The sequence below is a fragment of the Oryzias latipes genome, chromosome 21, assembly GCF_002234675.1.
Source record: "Oryzias latipes chromosome 21, ASM223467v1".
NCBI lineage: Eukaryota > Metazoa > Chordata > Actinopteri > Beloniformes > Adrianichthyidae > Oryzias > Oryzias latipes.
Genome location: NC_019879.2, coordinates 15719249 through 15737250, shown reverse-complemented (window position 1 = coordinate 15737250; position 18002 = coordinate 15719249). Strand labels below are relative to the sequence as shown.

Here is an 18002-nt window from a genome sequence, read left to right as displayed (position 1 = left end):
GAGGAGAAACCACCCGCGGAGGGTGAGAAGGGCGTTTTTTATATATATATATATTAGGTTCCATAATCCTAATATGTGAGTAAGTATTTTATCCGGTTGGACTTAGCTTCTTGGAAACCTTTTTTTTTTCTGAAAATAATCTTTTAGCCTGTGAAAATGCATGTGGACATAAATGTTTTCATGCCTGGAGCTCTGCCAGTCTTTGCTATAAGTTTTAGAAAAAGATTAGAACTCTAAAAATACATAAAATACGAAGTGCTAATATGAACTGTAACAATTGTGACTTTCTTTATCTAGTTTTCCTTTCGCAAAAGATTCTTGCTGGGAGTTTATAGCATTTTTGCAGCATGTTTGTCGTCTTCAAAAGGCTTAAAGGAAATAAAACTTCTCTTTCTTTCTTCACGTCTCCGTAAGAGTCATTGCAACAGTAGGTTACTCCAATTCTTTGCACCAATTTTATTCACTGGAGTGCTGTGTTATTAATTAACCTCCATAAAAGAAACCTACTTTCAATGCTTCTGCAAACACGGTCGAAGCAATTACTCCACAGGGCAGGTCTCGGGGTCTTAACCCTCCGCTTGGCATGGCCGTCTTTGTGAGCCCTCAACAGAAAGGCTCTGCTGCAAAAGGGGCCATTAATAACGCAGCTCGTTTTAAGTGGAGTGGCTGGAGAGGTCTAATGCAAAACACATTCTGTGACTCATTAACCCGGGAATGGAACCCAGACTGCAGCAGGTGGATGCTTCACATCAAAGTTTGGGAGGGGTTTGCAAGAGCAGTCAAGAGGTTAGGAAAACCCCTGATTCATTTACAGTTAAACTTTCCTGTCACTTTAACTGAGGAGAAACATCATTACTCTTTATTTAGTTCTTCTTTGTGTGAAATCCTGGAGTTAAATACATAAAAATTCAGTGTTGCATGTGCTTGGTTGTCGTTGCTTTGTGTTTTAGTTTGCAAACTAAAGGGCTGGGAGGCCATGTTTGCAGAGTAAAGGTCAATTTTTCCTCTCACTCAAATACCTCTGTATTATTGCATTAACACTTGATTGTTTTCTTTTTTTAAGGTTAAATGTACATTAATAAGTTCATGTTCGTGTGTCTTATGTCTATTTCTATAGGACCTAAACCAGGGGTGTCAAACTCATTTTTGTTCGGGGGCCACATTCAGCCCGTCTGATGTCAAGTGGGCCGGACCAGTAACGTAAAAGCAAAACAGCTTTGTTTTAGTTTTTTTACTCAATTGGAAAAAATGCCTCAACCAACATTGCACCTTTAATCATGATCACTTGCGGCCAATGGATCTAAAAAAAGATTATTTTCACTTAAAAAAAAAAGTTGGTCTTTTCAATTTCACACAGACTGAATTTTTGAAATCTGACACTGAAGCAATCGCGATAATAAACTCAAGAAGGGCTAAAGAAAAAAAAACATCGTGCCTTAAATGTAGATGTCCAAACCATTACAAATTAAACTAAATTTAACCTGCAAACATTTGTGAACATAAGAAATTAGCCTCCCTTTCTCTCCTTATACTTCACCCGAGTGTCAAAATCAGAATTCAGATCCTGTGCAGCAACACATTTACTGTGTGAAAAGCACAATGAAATGTCCAAGAATCTTTTCCTGGCTTCTGCCTGTATTTTGTGGCAACACCTGCCATCTTCCTGACCTTTGATGGGGCGCCATCAGTGACCAGACTGACGTCACGTGACCAGTTCACTCCAGCAGCGTCCAGCACAGTAACTAGAGAGCTGACTATGTCATCAGCTGTTGTTGTGTCCATTACCTCAAGAAAGTCAGCTGTGATGGTCTCTTTTAACATCTCTAATAAATATTCACAGCTGTATATATCTGTGATGTTGGTGTTTTCATAAATAGCAACCGAAAATGCAATAAATGACTGGATTCCTTTATTTTACGTCCAAGTCTCCTCAGAAATGTTGGATCCGTAATCGTAATCCTTGACAGACTTATGCTAGCAAAGGTCGAACTGTTTTTTGGGGCACAATTTCACCTCTGAAAAAGGTTTGGATGTTGGACCAACGTGTTTACAATAAGGTAGATGTCACTGCTCCATCACTGATGTCAATGCTGCAGTGAATGCAAACGGTTGTTTCTGTTTTGGTAAAGCTCTCTTTTCTTAACTGCAAATGGTGAAACTTTTCTTTATGGTGAGTCTCGCTGAATGTTGTATTCTTTGAACACTGCAACCTGTTTATGACATACCAAGCATGGGGGTTTTGCATTCAGCTGTCTGAGAAAAAAAAACTCTGTTCATTTTTCCTGGAAAGCTCTTCACTCCACTTCACTTTTTGACAACATTTTGGTCATTAGGGTGTCACTACTGATCATCCTTATAGCAAGATAACAGTGGTAGGGCTCATAGGGAACCAAAGTGAATTTTATCCAGAGGCAGAGCTGTTAGGTTTCGCTTTTGGCACGTGCAGAGATATGCTGATTCACCTGTTTTGTCTTTCCTTTGCTCCCCCTAGTGGCGGAATTGCGCATTGCGGTTATTTCTTTAAAAAAATCATAACTCGCCACAGGAATGGACTAGAAACTTGCTTTCTTTTTTAAACATCCTTATGATTTTTACTCTTCAAGTGTGGGCCAGACTTAACCAGCTGGCGGTCCGGATACGGCCCGCCAGCTGGTCAGGGGTGTCAAACATACGGATATGGCCGTATGTTTGACACCCCTGACCTAAACCTTTAATATAAAACTAAGGCATTGAATGCAACCCACGCTTTTTTGTCTTTATGATTTTGATATCTATTGACAGTCCAGTGACTTTAAAGGAGAGACCAAAACAAGAGGCATTGGGATGTTGTCATGCTAACTTTGGAGCCTTTTAAAAGGCTGGATGGTGACAGACATGAGCTCAAAGGCAGCAGCCTGATTTAAATAGAGAGACTAAAACTGGAAATAGGAATTAGATCCCTGTTTAGTGACTGTAAAAAAAACATTTAAATAAAGCTTTGAAAATTGAGATATTGCATTTTGATCCTCTCGTTTTGTTACAAGTGACTGGCCAATCCTATTGTCCACAGCCTTAATGAAAAGCTTAAACCTCATGTTTGAAAAATCTGGTATGTAATAAATTGTGTTCTTTTTTATTTATTTTTGGCCTAGTTTGACCAAAATAGCAAAAACCACTAGAGAGCACTGTGGGTGTGTTTTTCAATGTTTGCCACTGACAGCAACCCAGAAGAAGAATTGTTTATGTTGAAGATTTCCACAGATTTAATAATCTGAAGTGATATTAAAGAGTATTGTTGACTTGTTTGCATGTTCTTTATGATATGATTGTCTTAATAATTGGTTATATGTTGTGCTAATATACTAGAGTCCTCCTATGTTTCATGAAGCTAAACACTTATTTATTCTATTTGCCTTTAAAGATTTAATTGAATAAATTTCCCAAAATCTTTGACAAATATGATTTTTACCATCTTTAGTATCCATTTGTTTAGCAGTTGCGACATATACAATAGAGCACAGCGATTTATATTAATGGATTGGATTTATCTGCACTTTTCCAGACACTCAAATCGCTTACAATGTGTCCATTTTTCATTCACACTAGGTAATAGGGAACTACTAATGAAGCCACAGCTGCCCTGGGCAGACTGACAGAGGCGTGGCTGCCAGTTTGCACCTACTGCCTCTCTGAACATCACTGGGACATTCATACACCAGTGGAGCCACACTGTCTTTCCCAAGGACACCACAACAGTTGGCTGGGAGGAGCTGTGATCGAACCACCGACCCTTCGATCATTGGACGACTTGCTCAAACGCATGAGCCACTGCTGCCACTTTGAGCTACTGCCGCTCCTTTAAATAGAGAGAAAACATGGTACTTCAAAAGCTGCAGACATGATAACAAGGATGTGGAAGTATGTCATATTATTAGGTGAATTATTAGGTATCTATTTTGTTTTGGAGACGATTACAAAAGTGAAAACTACGTTCATGCCGAGCATGTGATGCCCGTTGTCAAATGCACATTCAAGAATGTGCTTTTAGCGCCTATGGTATTCAAAGTAGTCTGTCGCTTCCCGATACTAGCGCATGTACCTTCAGTTGGAAGAGGCCTGGTACGAAATGTCAAAGCGGCGCAAACCTCGCAAATCTTGCACAAGGCTTTTTCTTTCACAGCTCTATGAAAGACTTGTTGTCATAAAATGCCATTTGGGCACAAACCGCAATTATTCGTTTCTCCTCCATGATCAATTCACTATGTCACACAATTTTTGTTCCTGGCTTTTAAGTGTTACATTTCAATTGCTTATGTCTAAAGTATGTGAAAAATTGACTTCATTAAGCACAAACTTTGCTTTCATGACAACAGCAAGAAGAAAACTCTTTTTTGTGTGAAAATAAAACAATTTTTATTCATTTTCGTCATTATGATCAGGTAAAAACAAAAATTGCAGAAGGACTAAACAAACACAGTCGAAAACCACTCAACAAGGTTCAGAAATGTGTAGATTTTCTAGATTTACGATTACGCTGTGAATCACTTTCTGGAAGTAGCCCCCAAATGTAGTCCCCCATCATGTTTTCGTTATACTGTCCTTGGTAACGACGTTCAAAGTCTTATATATATCTTGATAAAAGTGCTCGCCTTGCTCCTCAGAGTAAGCTCCCATGTTCTCCTTGAATTTGTCGAGATGCGAATCAAGGATTTGGACTTTCAGAGACATTCTGCATCCCATTTTGGCGTAATTATTTATGAGAGTCTGCACCAACTCCACATAGTTTTCAGCTTTGTGATTACCTAGGAAGCCATGAACAACTGCAACGAAACTGCTCCAAGCCGCTCTCTCTGTCCTGTTTGACAGCTTTGTGAAATCCTCACATTCTATGAACATCTTGATCTTTGGTCCGACGAAGATACCAGCCCTGACATTAGCCTCAGACAGCTTTGGAAAAAGATCTTGGAGGCATTTAAATGCTGCTGACTCCTTGTCAAGAGCAGTGACAAATTGCCTAATGAGCCAAACTTGATGTGCAGCGGTGGCATAAGCACTGTATGAGGTTCTATCAGCGGCTCCCACATTGCTATTCCCAACAGTAAACTCGGTCCGTTGTGGCCAGTCCTTTTTGCGATAATGCGCTTTAGTGTCACGGCTGTCCCAGAGAACGATGAAACAAGGAAATTTCGTGAAACCTCCTTGAAGACCCATGAGGAATGACACCATTTTTAAGTCCCCGATGACCTCTCATCCATAGTCGTCATACTTTAATGCACTCAGCAACATCTTGACACTGGTGTAGTCCTCTTTGAGATGCACAGAGTGGCCATCGGGAGAGACGGGTAGGGTAGTGAAGCAACACAGCTTCGATGCGCCGGGATGAAATGTCTAGGAATAGGCGCCATCCAATAGGATTGTAGGCCGCGCACATTATACGACTTGCTTACACGGAATACTGTTGTGCTCTTGTCTTTATGAATTGTCAGCACACGTAGCAGAATGAATCAGCTGGATGCAAACAACCTCTTGATGCCATATCAATTAAATAACTTCTCTTCAACTACGAATCGTTATCCTTTCAGTCAGCAATAACACGAATTGGAATCTTGGTTCGAGACACCTGTGCTTTTATACTTGTATAGCCACTTTTGGAATGTTCGGGAACGTTCTAGAAAGTTCTGAGAGTTTCTCAAAAATTCTGGAAGTTGGTTTAACACACTGGTTCAACTTTCAAAGTACGTTCAATAGACGCGCGTTTTGTACGTAGAGCCAGAAAAAAGTTTTAAAAACTTGTGTAGCGAAGCATGAATGGGAGGTTTTTGAAAGCAGAAGCCCCAAACACGCATGCGTTTCATTAGACTTTTCATTGACAGTGGTCACTAGAATGTGCATTGCCAAGGTGATGTGAGTGCCATATCTTTCTTTGGATGAACCTTTAAATAAGAGATCCGTGTTCAATGTGATGAAATTGTTCTTTCCTTACCCTAATCTTTAAGTCAATGTTCACCTTTTTCCAAGGATCTGATGCTGAATGAATCTTGGTCACAGAAAAAAAAAACTATGTTTGTGATTTCTTGCATAGTCACGCAATTTTTGCAAACCTTGTTGTCCTTTCTGTGTAACCCTTGTGCTATCCTAGGCACTTTAACATTAGGAGTTGGGTCATCTGGACCCACCAGACAGTGCGCTGAACCTTTTTCCTTCAATGATTTGTGATCTTCACTGGTGTCCATGGATTACATGAAATCTTTCCACCTTTATCCACCTTTGTCATGGTAGGGAGAACACGTCAATGTAAGGGTGGGGTCATCTAAGATAGCACAAGGGTTAAATGCCTTCAGTGATCAATGAGCACATTTTGCCTTATTACATCACAGAGATACTCCTGGAAGAGAACAGACTGTGCACTGATATCTGATCTTTTCCTAAAAACTGATAATTCTGAAAAGAAAGAAACCGGGTTTAAATAGGCTCTAAATGTAAAAAAGCCCATTACACATTGACATAAAAACTATGGCTTAAATATAATAAATCTAAAGACTACAGATATTAAACGAATGCTAATTTTACAGAGATTGAAAATAGGATTCCTAAAACACAGATGTAACGACACATTTTTAAATCTTACCATGAATGCAGAATTCATATTCGGCATTTAAAGAACAACAAATTAAATGTATTTAGTCAACATGTTTTTTGAGTATCTGTGAGTTTGCCAGCTTTCTGCAATTTTTGTCCTGTTTAATTTCAGAAAAAAAGGATTTAAAAAGAAATTAAAAGAGAAGCAAACTCGCAAATTAGTTCAAGCCACTGAACAGCGCCCATCAGCCACTGGAGGGGTTTCTGCTGGCAACAAGCCAAGTCTAGGTTGTTTAATCAAAAACTGTCTTTTTGTTCCTTTTTTCCCCCTGATGAAAACCATCCTTTTCCTTCCTGCAGCACAGTGGTGAGGCGGGTTGGGCAAAACACAGGGAGTGGAAAGCCATCACAACTGAAAGGATAAAAAAATGTATTTTTAAAACTTTTATTTTGATTATATTTGTTTTTCTTATCAGACCAAAAAAACATTGCTTTTGTTGTTTTTGGAATGCTGCCCCCCCCCCCCCCCCCCCCATGGCTCTGCATGGGGGGGTTTGGAGCATACAAAGCATCACTGAAGTCTCACAATTTGTCAAAATACATTTCTAGAAGCTAATGTTAGTGGGTGGAATTGTTCATCCCATAAATGAAAAATTAAATATCCAAGACAAATATAATCTAGCACACCTAATTTCACTTTAATAAAAAACAAACTGCGTTGATGTTCCTTCATTTTTATTAATATATTAGAATAACTCTTATAGCACTGTAAGCTATTCATATTCTAACACCACTGAGAGTCTTACATGGTAAAAAGTCCATCACAAAATAATATATATAGATAGGACAAAGTAGAAAAATAAAGATCGGGATAATACATATATATATATATATATATATATATATATATATATATATATATATATATATATATATATATATATATATATATATATATATATATATGGGGTAAATCGAGGGGATTCACTGAGGGGGCCTGAGGGTATAACCTTACAAGTTACAATCATACATCTCACCTCTCTATTTACAGAGATGTTTGGCTTTCAAAGACAATTACTTTTTAAAGAGGGCAGGGCGGCTGGCAGCAACAAATGTGAACTTTTGCTCAGTTAAAGTGCTCCCCTTCCAAAGTCTGCACAAAATGGAAAAAGACCGTTTAACTCCTTGTTTGCATGTCGTTGCAACAGAAAAAACAATGGCAGTACAGTGGCAAAGAGGAAAAAAGGCAGCTAAACAGCAGGCAGTGACAATCACTCAGGGGTTTTGGGGATTTTGTTCATCTCATCTAAACAATTACTAGTTTGGATGATACCACACTTTTTGAACAACACAAAAAAATGATCCTCTTTTGTCGTCCTAGAAGTCAAAATTGCATGTGTGCTCAGAACCTGCAGAACAATTAAAGGGACATAAAGGATAAAATGTGTTTTTTTTGCTTTGGGTATTTTTCCAAAGGTACCTGCTAGCTTTTTGACTAACAAATAAATAAATCTTAGGGCATGAAGTCAATATAACATCAACATTGTGATTTTAACATTTGGCATAAACAAAGGCAAAAACGTGCTAACTCAGCAATAATTTAATAGTGTTTAACAAACAGCTTTTTTCTTTTTTCACTTTATCACCAAAGTCAGTCCAGTTTCCAAAGAGGTTTGTGTGCTTTGATCAGTGAGAGCTGCTAGAGAAGGAACAGACTTTCTATCGGCAGGATTTACATTAAATTTATACTAGCATGTGGATCTCGTTGTACTCGTCTCTGCCGTCTTCGTCAAAATTGGGGGAATCTTCATCACAATCCAGCTGAAAAGGAAAGAAAAAAAAAGTAGATTTAAAAAAACAGAATGGCTTCAATGTAATATTTTGGTCTGTTTGTTAAAGGCCCACTCATATTAAAAATTGTGTTAACATTTTTTTTTGATGATGGAGAAAATTTGTTAGCTAAAGAAAATTGAGCTTAAAATTGCATTTCTGAGTATTTATTTATTTTTTTTTTTTTTTTTTTTTTAACTTGTCCTGTCCAACAGCTGGGCAGACAGATGAGAGCTGAGGGCCTCTTGTGTTGGACAGATTTTACTTTAACAAGAGGGGTTATTAATCTTCAGACAAACCAAAGGTATGTCTGGATAAACCCCTTTTGTAATTGAGGCCAAACTTTATTAATTTCAATCATGTCTGAAAATCTTTGGTGTTGGACCGGACGGAAAAGGAAAGAGGGGAAGAAGAGAGAGGGACGATAGAGAGAGGGGGGGTAGGGGGTGATAATAGGAGGGGAAGGGGGATAAGACCATGAAGCAGCATAAAGCAACAAGTTTACTGGTTGTTAATCATTATGGTAAGGTTCAAATGTAGTACAATAAGGGCAGAGCCTGTCCACACACACACTCAAATGTTATAAACACACCTGCTAGCTGCAAAAAATGTCCACCTGTCGATATGTATACAAAACAGATAGTGTTCACACACGCATACTTATGCCTTAAAACCAACTAGTGTGAAATATTTCAGTCATTCAGTCATGCAAACTGTTAGTGCAAAGGTGAGCTAACACCTGTGCTCAGGTGAGTGTTTATGTTCTTCTAAAATGGATGGTGGAACGTGGAAAGAAGGAGGGAGAGTGCCCAGCCATCCCCACCCCAAGACCCCCACCGCAGCAGCAGCGGCAGCCGGAATCCCCCCAACGCCACACGGGAACCGGCAGGGAACAACCGCCGCCCGGGCGACCAAGCCCGCCACCCAGGCCAGGGCCAGCAGGACCGCCGCAAGGCCCCCAGAGCCAGAGAGCAGGGAGGCACGGAGGGAGAGAGAGCGCCGCCCCAGCCCAACCAGGAGAGCAGCCCCCCCGCCGCGCCGGGAGAACCCAACGCAGGGCCCCACCGGAGAAGGACGCCCACAGCCCCAGACGAGCACCCCACCACCACCCAGGAGTTCCGGGCATCCCCCCGCCCCAACCCCAGGTACGAGCCAGGACCCCCCAAGGGAGACCCGCTCCGCACTCCAGGCAGCCATCCGCCCGGCCCACGGTTGGTCCAGGGAGGAGCGAGGCAGGGGCCCGCCGCCCCCGCCCAAGAGGGGGGAACCCCGGGGAAAAAAGAGGGCCCACATGGGGTGTTGTAAATATGGCCCGACCAGGCTCGGCCACAGTTGGAAATTTGGCGGGGCCCAGCGCTCAGGAGCAAGGACCAGAACCCACCCCCCAGGGACACGAACACTCCCGGCTCAGATGTAATGTGAACCCCCCCGCCGCGCGGAGAGAGCACCGCCGGGCCCAGGAAGCCGGCACCCCGGGGACACGGCCGCCGTCGCAAAGGGGCCCGTACCCCCCCACCAGGGAAGAGGCAGGGGACAGATGGTCCTAGGTCCCACCTTCCTTGCAAAATGTGTGTGCGTGTATGTGTGTTTGAGAGGGTGTGTGTGTGCATGTGTGTGTGTTTATGTTGGAATGTATATATTGAGGGGGGAGGGGTGTGTGTGCTAAGGGGGGTGCAGTTAAAATTGGCGGGTAGGGCACTGAGGGGACATCTCCTGATTACTCACAGTGACGTCCCCTCACCCTCCCCACCAAGGGACCCTAAATGTCTAAGGTGTGGTTAAAATTGGCGGGTAGGGTGCTAGGAGGACATCCGCTGCTTGCTGGCAGTGATGTCCAAGCACCCCCCCTACCAAGGGCCCTACATGTCTAAGGTGCAAATAAAACCGAAAGAGGGGGGGCCCACTCCATACGGCAACCATAGGAGGGGGGCCACTGCCTAGTAACCCCCCCCCCCCCCCAAGGCTCATCGCAGGCTAAGCCCCCCACCCCCTCACCCTATTATGAGGTTATATGAGGAAGGGGGTAAGTTGGGGACAGCTGGTAGACTGTCCCCCGGTGGTCAAACAGCCCCCCCCCCCCCCCCCCCCAAGAAAGGGGGCCAGGCCCACCCAGCCCAGGGGCCCCACCCCCGGAGGCGCCGACACCCCAGGCCCAGCACCACCCCCCCCACACAGAGAGAGAGGAGCCAGAAAGCGTTGCCCCCCCCCCGGAGCAAGCCCAGGCCCCCACCCCCAAACGCCGGCCCTAGAAGAGCTCTGGTCAGGCCTCGACGGGACCGAGGCAGCCGACCGGCCGGGGAAACCGCCGATGGCCTCAGCGGAGACCCCGACCCGTCAACCCCCCCTGCCCCGTACCAATAGTGCCCCCCCCCCCTCCCCCAGAATTCCCCCCCACAAGGCAGGGCCGAGAAGACCCCCCCCAGACCCCGCAGCCAAAGCGGATGACACCCAGAGCGACCGGGGGCCCCAAGAGGGTTGTCCCGTCCCGCCCCAGAGCCAGGGAAGGGCCGATCCCAGCCCCAGGTGTAGGTGGGAAGCCCATCCAGAGCCGCTGGGCCCCCCCCCCCGAGCGACGCCCCCCGCCAACCCCCCCCCAGCACAGGCAAAGGGACCACCCCCCCAAGCCAAGCCAGACCACCACCCCACCCCCCCACCACGCACCCCCACACCCAAGCCCAGAGGACCACGCAGCGCCCCAGCCCGCCCCACCCAGGCGCCGGACCCGACCCCCCGACCAACGGAGCCCCCACCACCCCCCGCCAGGCACCGGAGGCCCCGACCCCCACCCCAGCCCACGGCAAAAGGGCAAGGAGCAGCGACGACCAGGCCCCCCCACCCCCTAAGTCACGGAGTTAGCCATGGGAGACCAGAGAGACTGAATTCTTTCAAAGTTACTTGAACCTTGGGCTGACATTTATTTATTTATTCAAATCATTGTTATTTAAGAGCAGACGAAAAAAAGGCTGTTAAAAAAAAGAGGGTTTTTGTGACGCTGGCAGGCCCAAAAGCTCCCTGCTGTACTCCAGTCCGATGCATCCACTTGTAGTAGATCCATAAATGTCTTTGTTTTCCTCGTCTGAGCTGGTATCTGGCTCAAAACTGTTCGGCTGGGAAGCTCCAGAATCGTCACCATTTTTGTTGCATCGCTGATGTTAGGTTGGAGGTTTGAAGGGCTGTAAGCTAGCAGGAGAGCTTGGAAACAGATAGCTTAATTACAGGTGGCAGGAAGAAGGGGCGGGGTCAACGATCCTGCCCACAACTAAGGGACAAATTTCTAAATTTTGAACAACAGCTGCTCTTGCAGCAGAGGGTGTCAACAGAGAGCTCTCAGTTATGAATGATAGAAAAAGTTTCGCTCACAACTTGCGGCAGATTTCTAATGAGCTGCTACTATGCAGAAACTTGATTTGGGGTAAATACAGCATAATCATATTTAAAAGACCTCTGAGAATGCTTTGAAAATAGATCGGAGCGGAAGTTTAATATTGTAATCAATGTCTCTTTTTAACTGGATTTGATTTTCTTCTTAAAATTGTTAGAGAATTGAGCTCATCTTGGATTGAAAAAAATGTTGGTAAGAAAAACAACGAGTCACACCCCTGTGAAGAAGCTCCGCACACATTTCAGTTTCGCATCAGCACTCACACCTGGTTGCTCATTTGGAGAGGTGATCTACATATGAAGAGATGCAAAGAATGTGCGCCGAGTCCGGTGGGAGCGACTCCTGTGCCGAGGTCAGAAACAATAAAGAGTTTTCTCATGAAGGGGCAAAGAGTAATGCCACCCCTTCCTGCTGCAGATGTTTCCAGAGTTGATCCTAAAAGGATTTCCATTAAGGTTTGATTAGTGCTCTGCTGGCCAGAGCATGTAAGGAGGAAAAAAAACATCTGCTTTTGTCGTTGAAGAATTCGCCAATTAGCTGCTAAATGATGTTCAGAATCTCCTGGTTTTTGTACAAATGTCAGATCTAGACTGAAGTTCCCACACCGTGACTGTGTCAAGATTCAAAGACAGGAACGTCCTTCTTGATCAGAAACTAAGTTCCTCAAAGAGACTTTAAAAATTAGAAGGAACAAAAAGCCATATTCCACCTATTTGATCTAGAATCTGGGGTTGTGAGAAACAAAGTGATTCCAGCCTACCGCCTGGAGCTCACGCTCCTCGAATATCCTGGAAAGGATGAGGCGGCGCAGAGGAACTGTCATGATGAGGATGAAGGGGAATGCCAGGGAGACCACAGTGGACTTCACTACCCAAAGAGCCACGATGCACGTCAGCTGAATGATGGTAAACATGTTCATGCGCCATGTCTTCACCTAAGACACAAAAAAGTACAGGCTTCAAGTCACAGAAGGTGCATGTATGAATCAAGCACATTGCCTATGAAAGCCCTCACTATTATGAACTCTGAATTCTTTCAGCTCCATCTAGTGGAAATTTCCAAAATATGTTGTGTCACATTTAGTAATGAAATCTAGAATTTCCTTTCTATTTTTTTGTTAAAAATTATGAAGAACAAAAAATTCTATAAACTCTATCCTAAAATGATAAAAGTCTTCCTTTGATTTATTCTCACATGCAAAATGCTAAAAATGTTGACTTTTCAAAAATATAGCTTTAATAAGATGCATATACCGTATTTTCCGGACTATAAGTCGCACCGGAGTATAAGTCGCACCAGCCCAAAAATGCATTATAAAGTAGAAAAAAACACAGATAAGTCGCACTGGACTATAAGTCGCATTTTAACTTTCACAACCTTATATGACACAATCATAGCAGACTGTTTATCTAATAATTTCACAGTAATTTTTTTTCAAACTTATTTATTTATTCTTTTCATGAAGCATCATTGGCTAACTAATACTCTGTTTTCATCCTGTATTTGTAGAAACAGTTTTCATTTTTATTGCATTTCTCAATTTATGAAATCATTGGAAAATAGAATATTATGTTGTTAGCCTTAAAGATCTTACTGTAAAAAAAAGTTTGCTGATTCTCTGAGTCACTTAACATCCTCTTAACACTTAACATACCTCAAACATCAAATTGACCCAGGAACATCATCTCTGTTCCTCACAAATGAACATTACAGGAGGGTTAACAATGTATTTATTTCAATTTATTTCTAATATAAGTCGCTGCGGAGTATAAGTCGCACCCCTTGCCAAACTATGAAAAAAAGTGCGACTTATAGTCCGGAAAATACGGTAATCTACCGTATAAATGCAGTTGTTTTATAGGTTTAGCTAACAAAGAGAAACGTCTTTGTTGTGTTTAGTAATATGACTAGGCAGTAATCAAAACATCACTAAAACAGGTAAAACTGCTTAAAAGTATAATATTCTTGGACTTCAGAGCTAACAGTGATCATCAAATCGCTTTTGTATGGTTCCACAATATGCACATCCATCTTTGCAAAAGTTCAGATGTTGTTTGTTTTTCATGGGGGAAACGCGGAGACGCTGCCGAGAACGGCTCTTGGTTGACGTCATGAAATGAGCGGCACCCACAAGGAGAGAAAGGCGAAGCTGCAGTGATCATGACCTCTTATTTCAGGGTAGGAAAATGAGCTGCAAAAAATGTTCTTTAGTGTGCCAAAGATGTTATATTATCATATATATGGATATAGTTTACTCTGAAAGGCTAACGAAAATTATGATATAGGCCTTATAAACTTCACTGACATTTACTCTCAAAGAGTTAAGTGAAGCATTGCGAGTGAACGATTGGGATTCTGGCTGAGATCCCTACATTTTGGAATTTGGTTTTCTCCATTTTCCCACTGATGATAGAGCCTGAGCGCATGTCAACAGAGCTGTTACCTTGGTGACGTAGATGTGGTCAGGGTGGTGCTTGGCAGGAGTGACCATGAGTGTAATGCGTTCATACAGCTGGATGCCCGTGAGAGATGTGACCCCCATGTACAGGAAGATACCAAACAGGACAGCAAGAGGGATCAGGCGCAGAACATCCGTCATCACAATGGACATTCCTGTGAAGCAGCAAATGGTTAAAGGCATGATACCGAACACATGGAGATTTTTCTGCAATGGCAGATGTTTTTATTAAAAACAGAAATGTCAGATGTGTTTATTTAAAACTGACTCACAGTTTGTCTGACCTTATTGTGATGCTCTGAGACTACCCAGTGAGTTTTCCACTTAACCCGAAAATGATTTTTATTCAGCCAAGCTATAATGACTCACCACCAAACAGGATCAGAGGTTTTTTACCAAAACATCAATTTAGGATCCTAATCAAAACAAGCCGCTGGTCAGAGGATGAAACCAAAGTTATGTCGGAAATCAACATTTTGTTTAAAAAAAGACTTTTAGCTCAATTTGAAGGCAAATAGTAAGTGAAATAAAGTGAAATAATCAAGCTGGGATTAAGTAATACAACCCCATGATTGTCTGGGCACGCTAGCGCTGCAGAGATGACAATCTGTACATTCCCCTTTCTGTCTCCCAACTTGAAAATTGCAGTATATTATTGTCAACACAATGTTCTCCACAATTAGCCACGCCACTTTTCTTTCAGCCTAAACTAAAACATTCAAACTCGTGCAAGAAACTGGTTAGCTTTCATGGTTAAGTGTAGAGGTCTGGTTTTGGTATGCTTTTTTCCACGCTAACTTTTCTGGAATTATTCACAAACAATATAGCTATATCGCTTTGTGCTTGTCAGAATTTTTCTCGGGCTTTAGTCTACAAAACGTGATGCTAACTGATATTAGCACTAAGCTAGCTCACCAGTTTTAACAACCGTTTTAACGTTTTATATAGAAAATGAAACTCAGCAGTATGACTGATAAAAAAAATTGATACATTGTTAAAGATTTAACTAAAATAGTATTATTAATTGCTTTACACATGTGTGCATCAAAGTTGAGCATTGATAAGATAGCATAAGGTGAGTTAAAGTCAGAGGGCCCCATTTTTCCAAAGAATTACAACAACAAAAACATCACAATTCAATAAACGCCTTGATAAAATTCACATAAAATGGTGCAACATCATTTTTAGGAGATATAGATAGTTTCAGTTAGGGTATGCTGGGTGATTAGGTAAGTTTTTGCTCACAAGAGTGTCAGTTAAAAATGCAAGCATATTGCCATAAGTGTTCAGTAAAAAAGCACCTTATTTACTCACTGTCTAAAATTTAGGAATACAATAAATTTTGCATTATTTCAATACAGTCATTAAAAAAAACACCAGTAGATGAGTTTTTCTCACCATAAAATTTTGAAAATTAGCAAACTGTTTCCTGACTAGTGTTTTTGTCATTATATGGAAGCACCCATTTTGAAATGAGCAGGAAAAGCCCTTCCACTGCCTCTAGTGCAGTGCTTCTCAAACAGTGGGGCGCGCCCCGATGCGATGCTAGGGGGTCGTGCACTAGTAGCGGTTTTAGGCACAGCATGGAATAATGTCTTTAAATAAAGCAAAGGCTCTAGTGGAATGATGATGAACTGCAAGACAGAGAACATGAACCAAAGTATGTACATGGGTTTTGGAAAGTTTGGAGCATACAAATTAGAAAGGGGTCTCAGAAATTCATGTGTCAAATATGATACAAATGGTTAAATAGGATAAAGGTGTGCCTGTTTTCATATCTGGCAAGGCTTTGGTTGAAGGCAAGCCATAAAAAATAAACAGAGAAGAAAGCTGTGAATGTCAGACAATTTGAAATTCTTCTTAGTTGAAATCACCATCTGACCTTGTGTGACTCTCGAAAACCCATTTTCACGAGCATTCAATGGACACCTGACAATCCCCTCCTTTGTTTTCGTCTTACCCACAAGCACAGCCACAAGAAGTCCAGTGAGCCTCTGCTCTTTCACCTCCTGGATCATGGGCTTTTCGCCAGGAGCTGTGGCTTTGCTCATTACAGTGAGAGCGTTGACATGAGTGACAGAGCGCACAGTGGCTGCAGTGAGCCAGGGAAGGCCAAAAAGAGGGCAAATGGCACCGAGGATAACGATGAGGAGGAGATCCAAGTGAAAGCCTGAGCCTTTAATCAGCCGGCGTTCTTTCTTACTAACTATCAATCTGAGGAGTGTAAGGAACAAGACAATTACAGGTAAGGAATCTGTTTATATTACACCAAACCAAGTATATTATTGATTGCCGTAATGTCCGTACGAAGTGATCTGAGTTTCCATAAATATGAGAATAAAAACAAGCAGCGCTGGAACAACGGATGCTCCCATCATCCAAGTTGGGAAGGGCTGCTTGTCACCAAATGGACTGATGAACCATCCTCTTTTATCAGGAGAAGTCACTGAGAAGCCTGATGGCACATTGAGTTTCTGCAACAAAACAGCGGTAATGTGTATGGTTTAGGGTTGGGGTTGATGAGGGTTAAATTTGGCATCTGTGAGAGTTACCTGTGTGTAGGTGTCAGTGATTGAGTAATCCACTAATACTGAAACTAAGATTGAGATAGGGATGCCAAAGTCCCCGATAATTCTCCTGGCCTGGAAAGATGAGGAAAAATAAATGTTAATTCCCCAAATGCCAAAAAGCTTTAGGGTGCTTTTATACTGAGCTGTCTGGTTAGAAGTTATTTCCTTGGATATTTATCAAAACTCTGGTGAGGAACTAAACCTAAAACCTAAACCAAAGTTCTCTGTTCACTGACAGGTGAGCTATGGTTCTGTTCACAGCAGGGGTTTAACGCAATTAATTGACTTAATTGATCAATCAATTTATATTCCAACGATCCAGCCAGTTAAATTTATCTCTTTGTTTTTTTAATGAATATTTTGTTAATTTAATAATTGGGTATAAATTCTTATGTCCATAACCAGACAGCCTATAGGTGACTGACTATAGCCGATTAATATTAAAGGCAAGTTGGTCTCACCTTCCCACCTAAGAATCGACTGTTTCGGAACTTTCTAAGGAAGAATGCAATAAAGAAGGTGCCCATCATGAGCACCAAAGATAGAAGAGCTGTGTTGGGCTGATTGAAGATGAGATTGTCTTCATTTGGAAACCCTGTAGCCGCAGTGGTGTCCGTGGGGTACACAGCCATCAGGGGGTGCTCCTTAAACACCTGGAAATCAGAAGACAGTCTCACCATTTTTAACTATATTTACTATCAAAAATTTCTAACACACATAACAATACATCAATGTTATACAGGAATGCCACAATTCTTGGGCTGAAACTGAACTGTATGTAACACCATTGAACCGAATCGTGGGGAATGGAATCGTAGCAACCCTACTGCACACCTGTATGTTTATGCTGAAAATGTCAAACATGTAATAGTCAATTCAAGCTATTTCTTCATTGTTACTTTCTTATGGGTGAATTAACAAAATGATTTTTCTGAATGTTGTTGTTTTGTAATACACAAATCGTAAAACCGCAGCAAAACTGTGACCCAGAAATTAGGGAATCAAATTGTGAAAAAAGTGTGTTGTTGCATTCCAAACGTCACATGACGTTACAGTCTATGTGAAACGCACCCTACAGTTGTGCTGAAATGCTAACAACTAGCTTTAGCGATTAGCAATCATCTCTGCATTTACAAAAAAGATTTTCTTCCCTTTTACTTCACAGACTATAGTATTGTTGACCAATCCTCATGTAAATATTTAA

The 18002-nt window shown here is 42.1% G+C and overlaps 1 protein-coding gene across 4 annotated transcripts in view; it reads right to left on the bottom strand.

Moving 5' to 3' along the window:
* Window positions 1–7276: 7276 nt before the first annotated feature.
* Window positions 7277–18002, bottom strand: part of slc4a3 (solute carrier family 4 member 3) — a 71058-nt gene continuing 60332 nt past the window's right edge. For all 4 annotated transcript variants that reach the window (XM_023950912.1, XM_023950911.1, XM_023950913.1 and 1 more), the window contains 7 exons: window positions 17260–17451; window positions 16781–16870; window positions 16536–16702; window positions 16189–16442; window positions 14214–14383; window positions 12531–12704; window positions 7277–8379 (listed from right to left, as the gene is read on the bottom strand). In XM_023950912.1, the coding sequence (XP_023806680.1) occupies window positions 8302–8379; window positions 12531–12704; window positions 14214–14383; window positions 16189–16442; window positions 16536–16702; window positions 16781–16870; window positions 17260–17451 (1125 nt within the window). In that variant the 3' untranslated portion in view covers window positions 7277–8301. The remainder of the gene's footprint in view (window positions 8380–12530; window positions 12705–14213; window positions 14384–16188; window positions 16443–16535; window positions 16703–16780; window positions 16871–17259; window positions 17452–18002) is intronic.